Source organism: Delphinapterus leucas, chromosome 4, assembly GCF_059928025.1.
Source record: "Delphinapterus leucas isolate spDelLeu-1000000601 "Yukka" chromosome 4, BTC_Dleu_Yukka2, whole genome shotgun sequence".
Taxonomy (NCBI): Eukaryota; Metazoa; Chordata; class Mammalia; order Artiodactyla; family Monodontidae; genus Delphinapterus; species Delphinapterus leucas.
This window is the reverse complement of record NC_143132.1, coordinates 29,043,984-29,060,644: the sequence shown is the minus strand read 5'-3', so window position 1 is coordinate 29,060,644 and position 16,661 is coordinate 29,043,984. Positions and strand designations below refer to the sequence as shown.

The 16,661-nt window shown below is 35.9% G+C and overlaps 1 protein-coding gene across 1 annotated transcript in view; it reads right to left on the bottom strand.

Annotated features, from left to right (window-relative positions):
• SAMSN1 (SAM domain, SH3 domain and nuclear localization signals 1) overlaps positions 1 to 16,661 on the bottom strand; it is a 109,034-nt gene that overhangs the window by 77,085 nt on the left and 15,288 nt on the right. Inside the window, exons 4-5 of the mRNA XM_089910383.1 lie at positions 5,327 to 5,453; positions 3,775 to 4,127 (exon numbers count right to left, since the gene is read on the bottom strand). Coding sequence (XP_089766509.1) covers positions 3,775 to 4,127; positions 5,327 to 5,453 — 480 coding nt within the window. The remainder of the gene's footprint in view (positions 1 to 3,774; positions 4,128 to 5,326; positions 5,454 to 16,661) is intronic.

Below are 16,661 nucleotides of genomic sequence, written 5' to 3'. Positions count from 1 at the left end.
CAGTGGGGCTGTAGGACCCAAGAACATTTTTCTATGTCAATAATTAGAGCATCCACTACTCCCATTTGAATGGAAAGGTTAACTGTAAAATCTTTATTCCTTTATTTCTTGGTTAACTTTAGCACACATCCTGTTCCTCTCACTGAAACAGTTCTGTAAAAAAATCTTCCATTCTCCACACTTTCTCTTTTGGTGCAATTTTGATGGGTTCACATAATACTCCAATAAGACCTTTCAGCTCCACTCTTATCATCCTCTTCTTATGCATTTTAAGATGCTTTAAGTAGAGCTTTGTTTATTTTCTCACCTTGAGATTTGGTATATAAACTTCACTCATTTTTCTTTGACTTTTATGTAATTTGGTTTCTCATTATAATTTTTCTATCTATGCTGCATTTGAATCCTTCTGTACATGGGTCTCTGTTTTGTTCTTTCAGGCCTTTGACTTTCCTTCTTTCTGAAACAGATTTTGTTACTATCATTTTTAAATATATCACACTATTTTTATAAAATAGATTCTGGAACATTTTAGACATTTGAAGGGAAAAAGGGATATTTATTCCCCTTTTTCATGTCAAGATTACTTCCATTTCTTAATCTGATAAACTATTTATTCTTCTTATAAATCTGAAAAATAGTATCCGAGATTTTGAAAAATATATTAGCTACTCTTTTAATATTACCTTAAAGGAAGACCTCATCTCCTTTGCAACACACAAATTTATTCTTTCTTGCCCTTATTCCCAACTAAGTCTATGGCTCACTTTCCTCTTTTTTGTTATGATGTTTCAAGTTCTCAGCACGCAGGATTTCATAAATACCCTTCAATCACTCTCCTTGTAAGTTGATTGTAAACACTTGGCTACAAATATTATTTTTGGTTACCCCCACTATTACCTTTCTTAAGATGCATCTGAAATTCTCAACACCACTCATCTTGGATGTTAGAAAAGATTGACATCCCTAAGTAGTTTTTCCTTTCACATCTCTCTTGTGGAATTTACACTTTCATAAATCTCATCTTTTGCCTTTCTCAATTTATATCAAGTCTGTAATCACATATCTCTCCCCACTCCTCAGATCCCATAGACCTTATACACAACTAAACTGCATGTTAAACATCTATGTGTGTCTCATTCTCCCCTTGTTGACTTCTGTGAAGAGTCCTTCACAAATAATACATTTCCCTGTCTGGATTCAATTTGTTTATGGTATCTCAACTGAGTAAAATGTTGCTCCTTTCCAAGCCCAGTACAAGCCTCTTGACCCTTTGATTTAGGTATAAATATTACCTACTATCAACTGAGTCCTGACGTGATTTCATTTAATCTTCCCAACAGCCTTTGCACAGCAGACCTCGATAACCTTGTTTTACAAATGGGTATTTTCAGTATGCAAAGAATCACTTGGAGGAAAAGAGATGAGTAGGGTCTGAAACCAATACAGAATTGGAATTTGCGCATTAAAGAGGGTAAGGAGTTTGCCCAATCTCACTTTGCTAGTGATGTCAGCATTGGCATTACACCCAGCTCTATAAGATCCAGCTTTGAGAGTGTGAGCCTGAAGTTGGCTAGCAGGGAGGTGTACCTGGGTGAATAAGGACTGTCTGGAAGACAAGTCACCTTCAGGCCGCCTCAAAACTCTGATTTAATGATGGGATCAAAAACACTGCAATCCACTATTGCTGAAATTTCTGACATCGAGAAACTAATTCGTGGATTGGTTTTATTTCCCCAAAAATGTGGGGTTTAGGCCCAGCTCCAATGTATCTGTATATGTAGGTACATTTAGAAACAAATCTGGTCACACTTTTACCCTATAAAATTGCAAAAATGTCACTGCTGACTACCTGTCATTGATAGTAAGTAACACTCATTTGAGAAGACTTTTCCCTCAACACTATCTGTCTTCTGTATCTTGCCTAGAATGACAGTTAAAGTATAGCCCAAATAATAGCCTTGTAATTACTACAGAAAAAAAATACCAGCTATGCTAAAATGAAACTAGATTTTTTACTTGCTATTATTATGGCATATATGTGTAGAATATAAAAATAATAATTTGCACTCATCCAACTTCTTTCACTCTATGTCTCAAATCCCTGAGTGCAAGGGGTCTCATTAAGTTTACCAAACCAATTTAACTCTAACATGTTCTTGAACCTTCTCTCCAAATCCACTGAGGTTTTCCTGTTCGCAAATGCTGAACACTATCATCTGAAATTCTGAGCACTCTGCAGATATGTTTGACCTTCTGCAGATAAAAACTCCTTACTTAATCATTTAGCTATGTACTAAAATAGGCAAAACTACCTAAATAAAAAAGAAAAACATTACTATGTATATATACCAAAATCAATACACGCATTCATAAACACTCACACACACATAATGACTGAGTTTATGTATGATTGCATTAATATAGGGACAGTTAGAAGAATGAGAAGAAAAGTTTTATCTAGATCTATGGTAACAAAGTCCATTGGTTTCTAAAACTCCATTCATTTAGTCAGCAAATTTTACTCAAATATTTATTGAGTGCCTATAATATTCTAGAGACTATGGTGGATACAAAGATGAATTACTTATAGCAAATAAACTAACATCCAACTCATCCCACTACAGTGTGGAGTGTGGTAAGCTCCATGAAGACAGGAGCAGTGCATGTATTGTTTAGCTCTGCGTCCCCAGTCTAATATTGTACTGGCACACAGCGACACCAATATATATTTGGTGCCTATACAATGAAAGGATAATGCCCTTAAGTGATCTAGAAGTTCAAAGGAAGGAACTTCCTGTCTGGCATGACCCAGGAAGACTTTCTAGAGGACAAAGTACTTGATCTGAGTCTGAAGGGATAGGGTAATGTTTTTAAAGGAAACAATAATATACCAGGCAGATAAGTAACTTATGTTCAAGTTGAAAAAAGTTAGACACTTTTAAATCTTAGAATATTTGTGTTATTTAATTTTAGTTTGTCATATGAGTTTAATATTACTATTTAGTAATGGAAATATTACTATTTCCATTTTACTATTGAGAAAATTGAAACTAAAAAGTTCAATAATTTGCCCAAGCTAAACAAATAGCAGAGGTTGGATTCAAGCCCAGATTTGTCTAACTCCAAATCCATAGGCTTTCTCTTGCACCATATAGCCTTAGGACCTAGCTTAGTATATGGAAAACACTATAATGTATTAGCTTAAATCAGGATCCCTAGCCTAGTTTCTAGATCTTGGCTCCATTTCTTATTAGATCTGTGACGTTGTACCTGTTACTTTTTTGTACCTCATTTTTCTCAATTGTAAAATAGGAAGGAATTAATAGTAGAATAACACTTCCTACGTTATAGGGTTGTTGCGAAATTTAAATGAAATGATACATGTGAAGTGCTTAGAAGAATAGCATGCACAAAGAAAATGCTCATTTAAATTAGCTATTATTTGTCACTGAAACTGCAAGACAACAGCAATAATTTAGACAATTCAATGCACATCTTCTTGATCTGAATCAACATCCATTGTCTTCCTTTAGTTAAAAAGAAATCCCTGGAAAATATTATACAGTAGTTTATTCAAACACAAGGAACATGTCTAATAGTAACATGATAGCAGAAGTCACAAGAGCTGCATTGCTTTTTGGAAAGACAGCTCTAGCTCTGGTAACTTTCCAGAGACTCATAAATTTGACTGAATAGTACGTTTGTTATCTGTTTCTTTCCAGCTAGTACACACAACCAGATAAGTTGATACATTTCCGTAGTTTACAAACTTACCCATGAGTGTGGGAGATCCATATCTGTACAAGAAGACTTGAGATGTGGGTGGTGAGTGCAGTGCAAACAGTTGTCCCAGGGTCCAACCCGGTCAATTTGGAAATCAACATATGTCCACAACCGGTTTTCTGGGAAAGGCTTCCAGCTTTTCCACATCTGAACTTCACCTCCACTGTGGGATAATATTTTGGCCAAGCTGCATCCAGTTGAAGTACTGGGTCTAACCAGTGATGCAGAAGTAGAATCCAATCTAATCTCCATTTCTTCCTTCCTCCTTGTACTAACATTATTAACTCTCTTTTCTTGGGATTTGGCTAATTTCATACAAGAAATCAATGTTTCATCTTCATATTCTGAATGGTAAAGAAAAATAAGGGGTAAGTCTGTCTAATGATTTTTCACATGTAGAAATTATGACTATTATAATTCCCTTTATATAATAGAAATGAATGAACATCACAGGCTAAACCAGGAAGTCATATAATTTCACAAAATAGTTTTACAATAGCATTTCTTTAAAGGGTAAATCTTTGATATATTAAGTGACTGGTTTTGTAAAAACAGATTTACCTAAAATTTTTTGAAGGCATATATAATGATTAAAGCCAGTTTGACTGGAATGACTGGAAGCCACACGCAAATAGTGTACTGAAAGACACTGTAGAAAAAATACAAATTAAAAAAAATTCTCCACATGTTATAAGCATGATATGGTATGTTTCTATTCTTAAATATTTTTAATTTTTGAGGCCATGTGTATAAGAGAGTATCATAAAGAAGCACATGAAATCTTTGCCTTACTTAAAAGAATGAAATCTCAGTAGAGATTTTTGGAAATTCTTTTGGTATCCTAAAATTCTCTATTTTAGTATCAATCTGCAAAGAGATTTACGCATGTGGTATGTCTCATGGTGAAATATTTTGGAAAAGTAAGAACAAGACTGAGAAAACAAAAGAAAAAGGTACATCTTTGGTCCTATAAAGTTGATTAGTGAGACCTATATTTGCATATAGTGTAGGGTCTGATGAAATTTCTGTTAGTATATAAAACATTTATAGAAAATAGAAACATATATTACCCTTAGTAAATTGTGCCATATGGTCGAAGCTATTTAAGTTCAAATGCTTAGCTGGTATAAACAAAAGATTGTGATTAATAGTGCATTCTTGTAAATAAATGAAAATCAAAGTTGCATATCACAATCTGCCAATTAGCTGCACTCACATCAAAACTGAATCATACTGTTTTCTATGGCCAAGGAATGGGAACAGTGGACAATGTTGACCCTTATTTTCTTGTTGAGCTTTACCCATAGCTTTCTCTTACTCTTCCTCTGAGTCTGGTTCTGGAGGAAAGGGGAAAGGGAATGTCATGGATGAAATTCAGGAACAGTGTAAGGATACTTGTTTCACAAATAACTTGGCAAAAAACCCCCAAAATACTCAACGTTTAATGATTACTTTAAGGCCTTATCAAAATGTCCTTCATTAATATATGCTACCCCAATTCTTCCTCAAAACGTTTTTATCATCTCTTTGAGTTCTTACTTACGGAGATTTATTGATGTAGGTTTCATCTCATTCAGACTTGGCACCCTGGCTTTCTTGGTCCAAACCAGTTTCTGTAGTCTCTTTAAGGTGCCCACGGATTCCACGGGGTCATCACCTGATTTTATGGCCTAGCGCAAACACAGCTCGGGGTAAAGACAAATCATTCTCCACAAAAAATTAAATATAAAATGTGTCGAGATCATAAACGTAGGAAAATTAAATAATATGACCTTGAACTGTAGCCTGAGACAATTTAAGCAATAACTTGAAAACACACCACCTTTTGCAGGTTCAAATTTGTAAAGTATATTACAGCTGGCCAGTCATAACAAGACGGAGCAATTTTTAACCAATTTTTTTCTTTTTACTTCAAAATGCAGCAAAATGGATTGAATCCAGAGCGATCTATAAATGAGGCACCCCTGCTCAAGGTGAAATGGTGGACAGGAAAAAATCCTTTGCAACATAACGTAGATGGAGCCAGAAATTGAAAGTTGCTACTTGCGTGTGTTAGAATAGGCTGACAGTGTTAAAAAAAAAAAAAAAAAAAAAAAAAAGCAGAATACAATTTTCTTTATTTTCCTTTTGGAAACTTCTGGTAAAACAGCATTTTATTTCAAGTATAAAATATTTTCAAACAATATACTTTTCTTTAAATAGTCTCTTGCTTTCTAAAAGATACACACTGAGAAAAGCAAAAACACAGCCACAACATTCTATGTTATGTTTTAGTACATAGTCATTAGTATTTAGTCATTGGTTTATTGTGGCAAAAAAAAAAATCGATAAAAGAATTAACATTGCTTTAATGACTCAAAGGCTATTTTGGAAGATACAGAAATATTTCTTGCTAGCTTAATGTTGACAAATTTGTATTTATATTGCTTTTACCTATTATTTTTAAGATATTATTCTCTTAAAGGTTTTAAAATATTTTGGAAATTAATACTTTATGTGCTAAATGTTATACTAATTGGTAAGACAGCTGTATTCTGTTGTATTAACAAGATAAGAAATTATGCATAGAGGAATACTTCTTTTTCATTCAGAAAACTCAGGATTCAGAAATACTTCTCTGCCTGCTTCTGCCTCGTTCTTTCATCGAACAGCTGATAAATGACATCAAAATAGATGCTGCAATTTTTAAAAGGTGAATGATTTGCTTCCTCATTAATGTTTGAATGAGACATATTTATAACAGTGCGTCCCAATCCTTTGACAGAGACTGTAAGCCCAAAGAAATATTTGGAAGAAAAGGATCTCTGGCATGCAAACGTTTCTAATTATTATATTTAGCTCTTATTCTTGGTCTTTAAGAATGACTTTGAACAACCAACATAAACTTGATGTTCTGTCTGCATAATAATACCTAAATAAGAAATGGGATGTTTTGTCAGAGCAAGCCATACCTGTTTGCATTAAATAAATGGAAAAATACTGAAATCATTTTAATCTTACAGAGAGGACTGTGATGAGATTTTCTTAGATATGCAAAATTTTCCTCTTTTTCCAAAGGTCATGCTTAGCTTCCCACGATTTCTATTGCTATTTATTTTTGTATTATTTTCCCCAGTATTCCTTTTCAGTACTTTCTGAGTTACTCAGCTTTACAGGTCTATTACAACTCAAGAAGAGTGATTTTCTAATCTTTAGCCCCTTCCAGAAATAATGAGCTGGCATTGCACAACCATTGAGCACAATATTTTTTGTTGTTGTGCTTCTTTTCTTATGGCAACCTCTTCATCTTACAGACAAAGCTTAATTGCTCCATTGAAACACTGGCAGAAAAATAACCTTCTCTTTCCCCCTTCTTTGTGAAAAAGACTTTCACTTGATTTGGGGAAAGATGTTAGATCCAGGGTAACTGAATTTCTTATTAACCATTTACCCCTAGGAGGAATGGAAACTTTTGAATAGTGTCTAAATTCAAATGTGTGGTTCCATGGCCCAGAGGTGGTAAAACAAACTGGCCCCGCATTATTTTGTTCACACTCTATTATAGACTTTTTTTTTTTTTTTTTTTTTTGCAGTACGCGGGCCTCTCACTGCTGTGGCCTCTCCCGTTGCGGAGCACAGGCTCCGGACGCGCAGGCTCAGCGGCCATGGCTCACGGGCCCAGCCGCTCCGCGGCATGTGGGATCTCCCCGGACCGGGGCACGAACCCGTGTCCCCTGCATCGGCAGGCGGACTCTCAACCACTGCAACTTACTCATATTTGAATTATTAGAGATCAGTCTATTGCATTTTATTCATTTTTGAATCCGATATGCCTAGGATTGTGCATGGCTTAATAAATGCTTGCTGAATGTAAATATACTCTTGGCTTCATACTTATGTTTTATCTACCAAATGGATTACTCGTAGTAAATTGTTTATATTAGGCTGGCTACTTTTTAATAGCAAAGTACTTCTGGAAAACTTTCTCTTGCTATTAGATTGTATATACCTGATGCACGAAAATTAGAGTTAATATTATTATAAGAGGTATGGAATCATTAAGATTTTCTATTAAAAATAAATCTTCTAGAATATTTTTAAATAATAGTGTTATTCACTACAATCCTCTAATCTGTTACCTGTATATTTAGACTGAATTTGATTAAAATTTCCATAATGTGCCTTTTAATTTCTAGATATTTTCTAAGAAGACCGACCTGTAAATTAAACTTACCATTCAACCAATCAACAAACTTTTATTGAGCACCTACTATATGCCAAACACTATCACACTTTCTGGGAATACGGCATTGAGCAAGTAAGATGAGATCCCTGCTTTCATAGTCTACATTCTAGAGAGAAGTGACATACCATTAACATATAAACAAGCACATGAACAATAAAATGTGGCATAAGAAGTGCTGTGCTAAGAATTCACAGGGTGATGGCAAGGGAATGGGGGGGTTACTAATTTACATTAGGTTATCAGAAGGGTTTCACTGAGGATACTGGAACCGAGGCTTGAACGACAAGAAGGAACCAGACATATGAAAATTTGAAGATCGTTTTGGATTCAGTGGATGGTCAGGAAGAACATTTCAACTGAAACTTTGATGGAAAAGAGCGAGCTAGGCAAATTGCAGAGGGAAGAGAATTCCTGGAAGAGGATGCAACCTGTGCAAAGGTTCTAAACCTGGAATTCTCGGGAGAATTCTTACTGTATACCTAAGGAAGAGAAAGAAGGGAAGAGTGGCATGAAATGAGGCTGGAGATTTAACTAGGAGCCTTCAAGGAAGATTTTTTAAAGCAGGCTGAGGAATATATATTTTATTCTAATCAGAGGAGTGACACAACTTGGCTTATATTTTTATTCATCTTCCCTCTTCATTGAATTTTGATCATCTTCCTTTTTAAAGGACTTTTCCCAATAGCCTTCAAACGTGCTCTGATCTCATCCATCTTTAATTCACAATCTTTTATTTACCACTCTTTCTACTCCCTTTCCCAGGCATGCTTCTCAAAAAAGCTAACTGTGTATGTTTCCTTTAATTTAATCTTTTTAATTTCTCATCCTTTCAACCCATCTCATGTACTCATCAATCAGCTTTTGTCTCTACTATTCCATTTAAATTGCTTTTGTGGTCCAATGAACTCCACAAACTCCATTACTACTTGATATTCAGCAATATTGACCATGATGACCTTTAGGAAATACTTTCTTTTCTTGGCTTCTGTGACTATATGTTCCTGTTTTTTCCTTTCACCTTTTTTGGCTGTTTTTTCTCTAACTCCTATATGCTGGCACCTCCTTTTCTCTCAAAATTAAATGCTTAAATTCCTTTAGAACTAGCTCTGGGCCTTTATATAATATTGCCATCATTTTTTTTCTCATCTACACAGACACACACAGACACACACACACACACACACACACACACATACACACACACAGCTTTTAATATCACTTATATGCTGATGATTTCCAATTTATTTCTCTAAGGCTTTCTTCAGAGCTTCAGACTCACCTCTCCAACTGTCTATTTAAAATGATTTATAAGCCTGATCAAGAGTGACCTCTAGCCGCCCCGCTCCCAAACATGTTTCTCATCTGGTCTTCTTCAACTCACTGAATGCCATTTTCATCCACCCTCCTGCATATCCCATAAATCGGATTATCACCTTTGCCATTTACCTCTCTTTTGTTTACTTATATTTATCCCATTACCGAGTTTGGTCTATTCTCCAATATGTGTCTTGAAGCTGTTTCTTTTTTACCATTTCCATTGTTATCACCCTAGTTTAATTTTCTTTCATTGAAACTATTGCCAAGTCCCCAATTGGTTTTCTTTTAGTTTTTGTACTCCTTTAGTTGATTTGTAATATAAGGTTAGAGTTCTCTTTGAAAGATGTAAATCTGGTGATATTACTATCTCTTAAATGACTGCAGAAATCCCAAGTATTCTTTTAATAAAATCCAAAACTTAATTGGGTCTATAAGGCCCACTTCTCTAGGGTCCCCACTGGCTCACCAGGTGCAGGCCTCTAGTTTCCTAATCTCTGTAACTCTCCCTTCTCAGGGTTTTTGTATATGCTGCTCCGTCTGCCTGGAATGCTTATTCTCATTCTCTTGACCTGGTTAATTCCTTCCTACTCACCCCTGGAGCCTCAGCCTAATGTCATTTTTTTTCAGGCAGATCGTTCCTGACTCCCAAGTCCAAATTAGGTCTGCATTCTTTTACAGTCTTGTCTTTCACTGCAATTTCAGATTTACATTGTTGTGTCATCATTGGTCAAATGTCTTTCTTCTCCAATAGGCTCTAAACTGAAGGAAGGTAGGAACCATACCCTTCTATATAGGTATCATGCAGTATCCTTAGTATCTGTAACATTGTTGACAGTTAGTACTCCATATGAATTAGTTAAAATAATAATATGAGGGCTTCCCTGGTGGCACAGTGGTTGAGAGTCCGCCTGCCGATGCAGGCGACGCGGGTTCGTGCCCCGGTCTGGGAAGATCCCACATGCCGCGGAGCGGCTGGGCCCGTGAGCCATGGCCACTGAGCCTGCGCGTCCGGAGCCTGTGCTCCGCAACAAGAGAGGCCACGACAGTGAGAGGCCCGCGTACCGCAAAATAAATAAATAAATAATATGAAATGAATGAATGAATAAATGGATGAGGACTTGATTTGGTAAAATCTATCTATTTCTTCAAAATGTAATGATGCAAAAAACAGGATTAGGAATTGAGAAATGAGAGGAAATTTTAAAATTATTGTATTTTGCTTACTTATTGTTTTCCTTCAACAAAATGGTAATTTTATGTGAATATAAATTTAATATTTTCATACATATATTTTGATATTTATATACTATATTTTTATATGTAAATGTGCATATCTTTTAGTTCACTTGGCTCACATTCCTTAAATAATGTAAAAATTTTGTTACAAGTGTTGGATTAAATACACCTCATTTTCTGACACTTTGCTTGACTATTAGGATGATAGAACAATTTTTAGAAAATAGCACCAATGAATTATTGAACTGGATTAGTCCTACAATCATATTTTATGAGCCAGGATGGAAATTACTGGACTTCTAGTCTACCACCCTATTTAAAAAAAGAGAAAACCCAGAGAAGATAAGTGGCTTATCCAGGGAAAGGTAATTCATTAATAACAGAGCTAGGATGAGAATCAAGTTGTTTTTTTTGCGGTACGCGGGTCTCTCACTGTTGTGGCCTCTCCCGTTGTGGAGCACAGGCTCCGGACGCACAGGCTCAGTGGCTGTGGCTCATGGGCCTAGCCGCTCCGCGGCATGTGGGATCTTCCCGGACCGGGGCACGAACCCGTGTCCCCTGCATCGGGAGGCGAACTCTCAACCACTGCTCCACCAGGGAAGCCCAAGTATTCTGACTTTTAATCCAATATTCTTTCTCACAAGATTTTTAGGAACCAACTAATTATCCAGTTACTAGTTATCTGGTATTGATGGTCAAATTAAGACCAACCAAACTCAGGGTTTTGATTTATAAGTTAAATATGGTTCTCCAATATAGAGGATAAGTATCAGGTATATAGATTTATAGGCCTATCTTCATATATATATATAATATAATATATAATATATATCTTCTTTTATATTTGTCTTTATATATAATACATATGAATATTTAATATCACATATATTTATACATGTGTTCTCTTCCATATATGTATTTCACTACCAGGGAATTTAAATCTCTTCTAATTTTATCCCCTTCCTTTTACACAGGAGAAACTGAGGCTTATGGAGACTAAGTAAATCCAAATCATCTAACTGTATGAACTGTGATCTCTTTATGCTACTAATGAAAAGGAAGTTGGAAAGTAACATGATAGACCTTGAACGAAGTAAAATAATTTCCCTTTGTTCTTTTTTTGTTCTTAATTTCTGATTTAGAAAACTTTTCCTCCTAGTGATCTCTTTAGCAAGTATTCAAATAGAAAAAAACAGATCACCTGACATCTATAGCACATAATTTCTTCAACAGAGGAAATAGAGGTTTTTAAAAAGTTATTATCTTGGTTTATTTTAAAAGGAAGCTTTAATGAACACCCTGAAGTGAAACTTCAAGTAGTTTCATGTATTTTGCATTGACGATTTCTCTGAACCTCGTAGTCTTGTGACTTTTCACATATTTACTCAAATTTTGCCAATTCTTAGGGCTTTAGAAATGATTTTTTTCATGCACACAATACACTGTTAAGTGGAAAATCAGAATGCAAATTTGTATAAGAAGTATAAACACCCCTCTAAGTGCCTTCTTTCTTCTTTATATACTCGGCATTTTCCAAGTTTTCTACAATGAAGACATATTACTTCTATAATTGGGAGAAATTATATAATTTAAAAAATGTATTAAGAATATAGGTTTGTTTTAATCAAATCTATTTCTGCCAAAACTGTATCTCCATTCTCTTTCACGTGAAAGTGATTACTCTCTATTTATGACCTAAAACATACTCTAAAAAGATAATTTGTAAGGTCACAATGATCAATTAACATTTAGTAACTCAATGGACAGTAATAAAACCAAGAGGATTATGAACTAGAATCAATCAATGCAAACAAGTTTCATCTCAGAGGTTTATTTCACTGCTTTCTTTGGAACTACAACTAGCTAAAAAGACAATTTGGAAATAATTCATTTACACAAAAGAAATATTGATTGAAGAAATAACTGGTGGAAAACTTGCCAGGTTGATGTTAAATATACTTACATAATTATAATTACAAAATGTATTATTTTTGTGATAGAAATTGAAATGAAATGAAGACTGTATCAGCACTTAAAATAGGGTTGGCACAATAAAAAAAAGTCATTGAATGAATAGGCAGGTGCATACACTAATTAATGAAATAGAATATATTCTCCTAGAAGCCTTATAAGATATTTACTGATTCATTCAACACATATTTACTGAGCACCTAACCTCTGGGAGACGCAAAAGAGAATAAGACATTTTGTCTGCCTTGTGATGCTCATTGCTTAATATGAGTGATTTTAGAAAACAGCCACCTAAGTTTCTGTGTCTGTCCCTTCCCCTGAAAGGTGAGCTCTTTGGGGTTCCAGAGCTGTTTTGCACATCTCAACCCCGGTCTCTAACATGCTCAATAAATAGATGGGAACTGAACAGTTGGTGAAAAATACATTTGGAGGAAAAGGTGAATGTGTGTCATATGAGAAATACAAATAAAATGTGATGGTTATTCACAGGAAAGACTGCACCAAGTAAGGTGCGGAAAGGAAATGCATTTGCCTAGAGGATTAGCAGGCATTCGAATAGCTAAGCAATGTAATTTAGCATGTCTAATAAAGCCCTTTGTGTAACAGGCTTATCCCACTAGATAAATACAAATCACCCACTCAAGTTCTAACAGATTTCTGGCTCCTTCTTCTCCCTCTCAAGCAGATTTTGGGGTGCATAATTCTGGTCTTGGAATAATGTGTCACCTAGGCTCTATTTTCCAAGACGCAAGGAAGTTACAAGTTCACAGCCATCTCTCCCCATTTCTGTATGAGTAGCCAAGACTGCTCTTTGCTCATTGACCCGTAGGTTGCGGTCTATCTTTTAACGTGGAGACACTGCCAAGCCATCTGGAAGCTGCCAGGATTACACAAGTCAGAGATGCAAATGAGGTTGTGTTGGTTTAAGGGGAAAGGCTGCAGAAGCAATATCTTTCCTACTTCCATGTAATATCCTCTGCTTTGAAATTTTGAAGAAGTTTCTGGAACAGTTCATAAGCACATTTCTTTTGGGGGGGGTACAGTCTCTAGCTGACCAAAAAATGTGAATGATAAAAATTTAAGAGCCAGTATACAAATTAATTAATTTTTTTAAGCACCTGTTGGATTCCTAACACTATAAGGAGCTATGGGTATAGTAAGTTACATAGAAAAAATACAACATTTGTATCTAGGAGTTATAATTTAACATACACAATAAATAAATGAAAAGTGTCAGGAAAACCTGGTTTAATAGAACCAGCCTTGGACTGCAGACAAGTGACTGCTCTGCTGTGATGCTCTGCTTTGTGACTAGACATGCGCACTTGAGCAAGCCACTTCACTTCCCTATATGTCTGCAAAATGAGGAGCTGGATCATAGGAAGGCATTGCTGCTCAAATAAGTTTAGGGACATTACATTATATATGTATCCCTTTTGCTACCTTATATAAACTCTTGGACCTCAGAAGAGTATCAAGGAAAAAGTGGGAATGAGCTACTATTAATCACTGATTATTAGCATTTGAAAAAGCCTTTGTATTCATATAGTCCAACACCTTAACGGTGAGAAAACTGAGGCACAGAAGTATGAATTTCATAGCCTAAGAACACAGTCAGTGGTAGCTCCAGGTCCTTTGATCCAGTTCTTTTGATTCTGTTCTAATTAAGTTATCTCTTAGTCTTCCCAAACGCATAGCCTTATTTTCATCGGGGAAGTCCTTCTAGTATTCATTGAGATTCAGTTGTTTTTTTCCCCACAGCTCTTTGATATTTTAACTAGTCATTAAAAACTCAGACGGCATGGGAAACAGCAAAGGTAGGGTACAGTAATTTTTCAGGGAATAGAAGTAATATTTAAATAGTACCTTTCCATCACCTCTTCCTACCTAGCATAGCTATCATTCCTTTGACAAAAAAGTACTGTTGAGAAGAAAACTATGGAAACTTAGATGTTAACATGTTAATTGTCTTTGGGAAGAGCAGGCCATAAATGGAGATATCTTGAAACTATTATATTTGTACCTACATAAAGAAAATGATCTGTTATAGATGGTTATTTGCCACAGACTCTGCAAATTTATATTACATCTTGGGAAATAATAATCAAAGAAAGTTGTATAATTTAGCTTATAGTGTTCCCAAAAGCCAATCTGGAAAAAGAACTGCAAAGAGGATTTACAGTCTATTCAAGCCCATAATACTACAAGACTTGCTGCTGGACATGAGTGTCCTGGAAATTTTTCCATACCTGCTAAAACATGTCCTTTCCCTGAACCTCTGTTTAGCAATAGCTCAACAAGGAAAGGAAGGCGGTTGACGTGATCTGAGGATTTCAATGTCATAAGAGAGAGTCGGCACACAAAGGTGATATACTTTATAACACTAAAAAATTTTCCATGTCTCAGGAGAAATTGCTAAATTTTAGGGAAAGTTTTTTTACATTAAAAGCTCATCCTTCTTTGAAGGAAATGCTTCTCTTGGGTCAGGAACTTTCTCAATAAGGACAAGTCTTTTTATGTTCTCTAAAAACACTTCCATGTGCCAGCTGAAAACAAATGTAACAAAGAACTATAGAAAACAATGCTCATGGCATTAAAATTATTGGGAAAGAGATGGAGAAACCACTTAAATATGATACAGTAGGCTTAACATGTCTTGGGAGTGAGAAGAACTTCAACATTCAAATGTCACCCTTTTTAATATTAGAAAAAGAAAAGAAGATTGATGTTGACGTTCTTTAAAACAAACAAAAACAAAACTGTACAAAGATACCAGAATAACTAACTGGGAAAGGATTCATTTCCTCAACCAAAATTATCACATTATCAAAGTACAGTGATTAATGTTTCATCGGTAACTTGATCATTACATACATGTATACAAAGATGAATATACGTATGTGGATGTATGTACATATAGTATATATATATTACGTGTATAGTGAATTCACTCCCCATCCCTCACTTACTCAAGTCCCAACACAAGGTCCAAAGCCCAGAAGAAGTTTGGTAGAAAGAAAGTTAGGGTCAGAAAAATGGTTTATGAAGCCGTCTATTCCTTCTTCCCTTAATGCCCTCCATCATTGGGTACATAATGGCTATCCCTCTTTGAAACTCTGATGGAGTTTAAACTCAAACTAAATATACATTTGGAGTTGGGTCATATCTGGCCTCATAGTGTTAGGGGACTGAAACCGCCCGCCCTGGCCAGGCACCGTAGTAACCACTTGCATGCGTTATCTTACAACAGGAGGTCCTGGTAAGGAATGGGGAACAAGCTACCACCAACGGGAAGAATTCGGGAAAGGTCAAAAGGAGAGAGGAGACTCTAGTCCATATGTCCTACCAACTTCCCAGAGTCCTTCTCACTGGAATCCATCTTGGCTGAGTGATGCTCACGCCACCAGGAAGGACCTTGGGTCAGAGTGATTGGCCAGAGACAACCAGTAAACTAACCCAACTACCGTAAAACCTGAGACAGCAAGTCATGTGGCAGAGTTCTCCTGGGTTCCTTACCCTGCTGTTCTCTGCCCGGGCGCCCCTTCCCAATAAAGTCTCTTGTTTTGTCAGCACGTGTGTCTCCTCGGGCAATTCATTTCTGAGTGTTAGACAAGAGCTCACCCTTGGGCCCTGGAAGAGGTTCCCCTTCCTGCATCAATAGCACAGGATATTTTTATTATGTTTGGCTCCTGTCAATGTAAGGTCCTTACTGTCAACTTCTACTCTTTTGAAAAATCCAAGTACCTGGCATTAAACACGGTTTCTACCCAGGGCACCACAAGCCTACAGCAAAAGGCACTGGATGGAGTTTATAATAGAAAACAGACACGAATTTCAACTTTTATTCTGAGGAGAAGTCTTAAAATGGGATTAAGAAGAGCTTAGGGAAAGGACATAAATGTTCATTGAATATCTTCTAGGGGTAGTATACATACACTGCTTCGTTTAATATTTATAACAATCATAAGAAGTTTTTCTTAGCATCATTTTACACATAATGAAATTGAGGCACAGAGAGTTTAAACAAGTCCAAAGTCAAGAGTTATGACTCATATAAAGGTAAAGCAAGTTTGGTTACTTTATAGTAACCAAAGCTAGGCAGAAGTCCCACAAGTTCTAGACCAAAGCC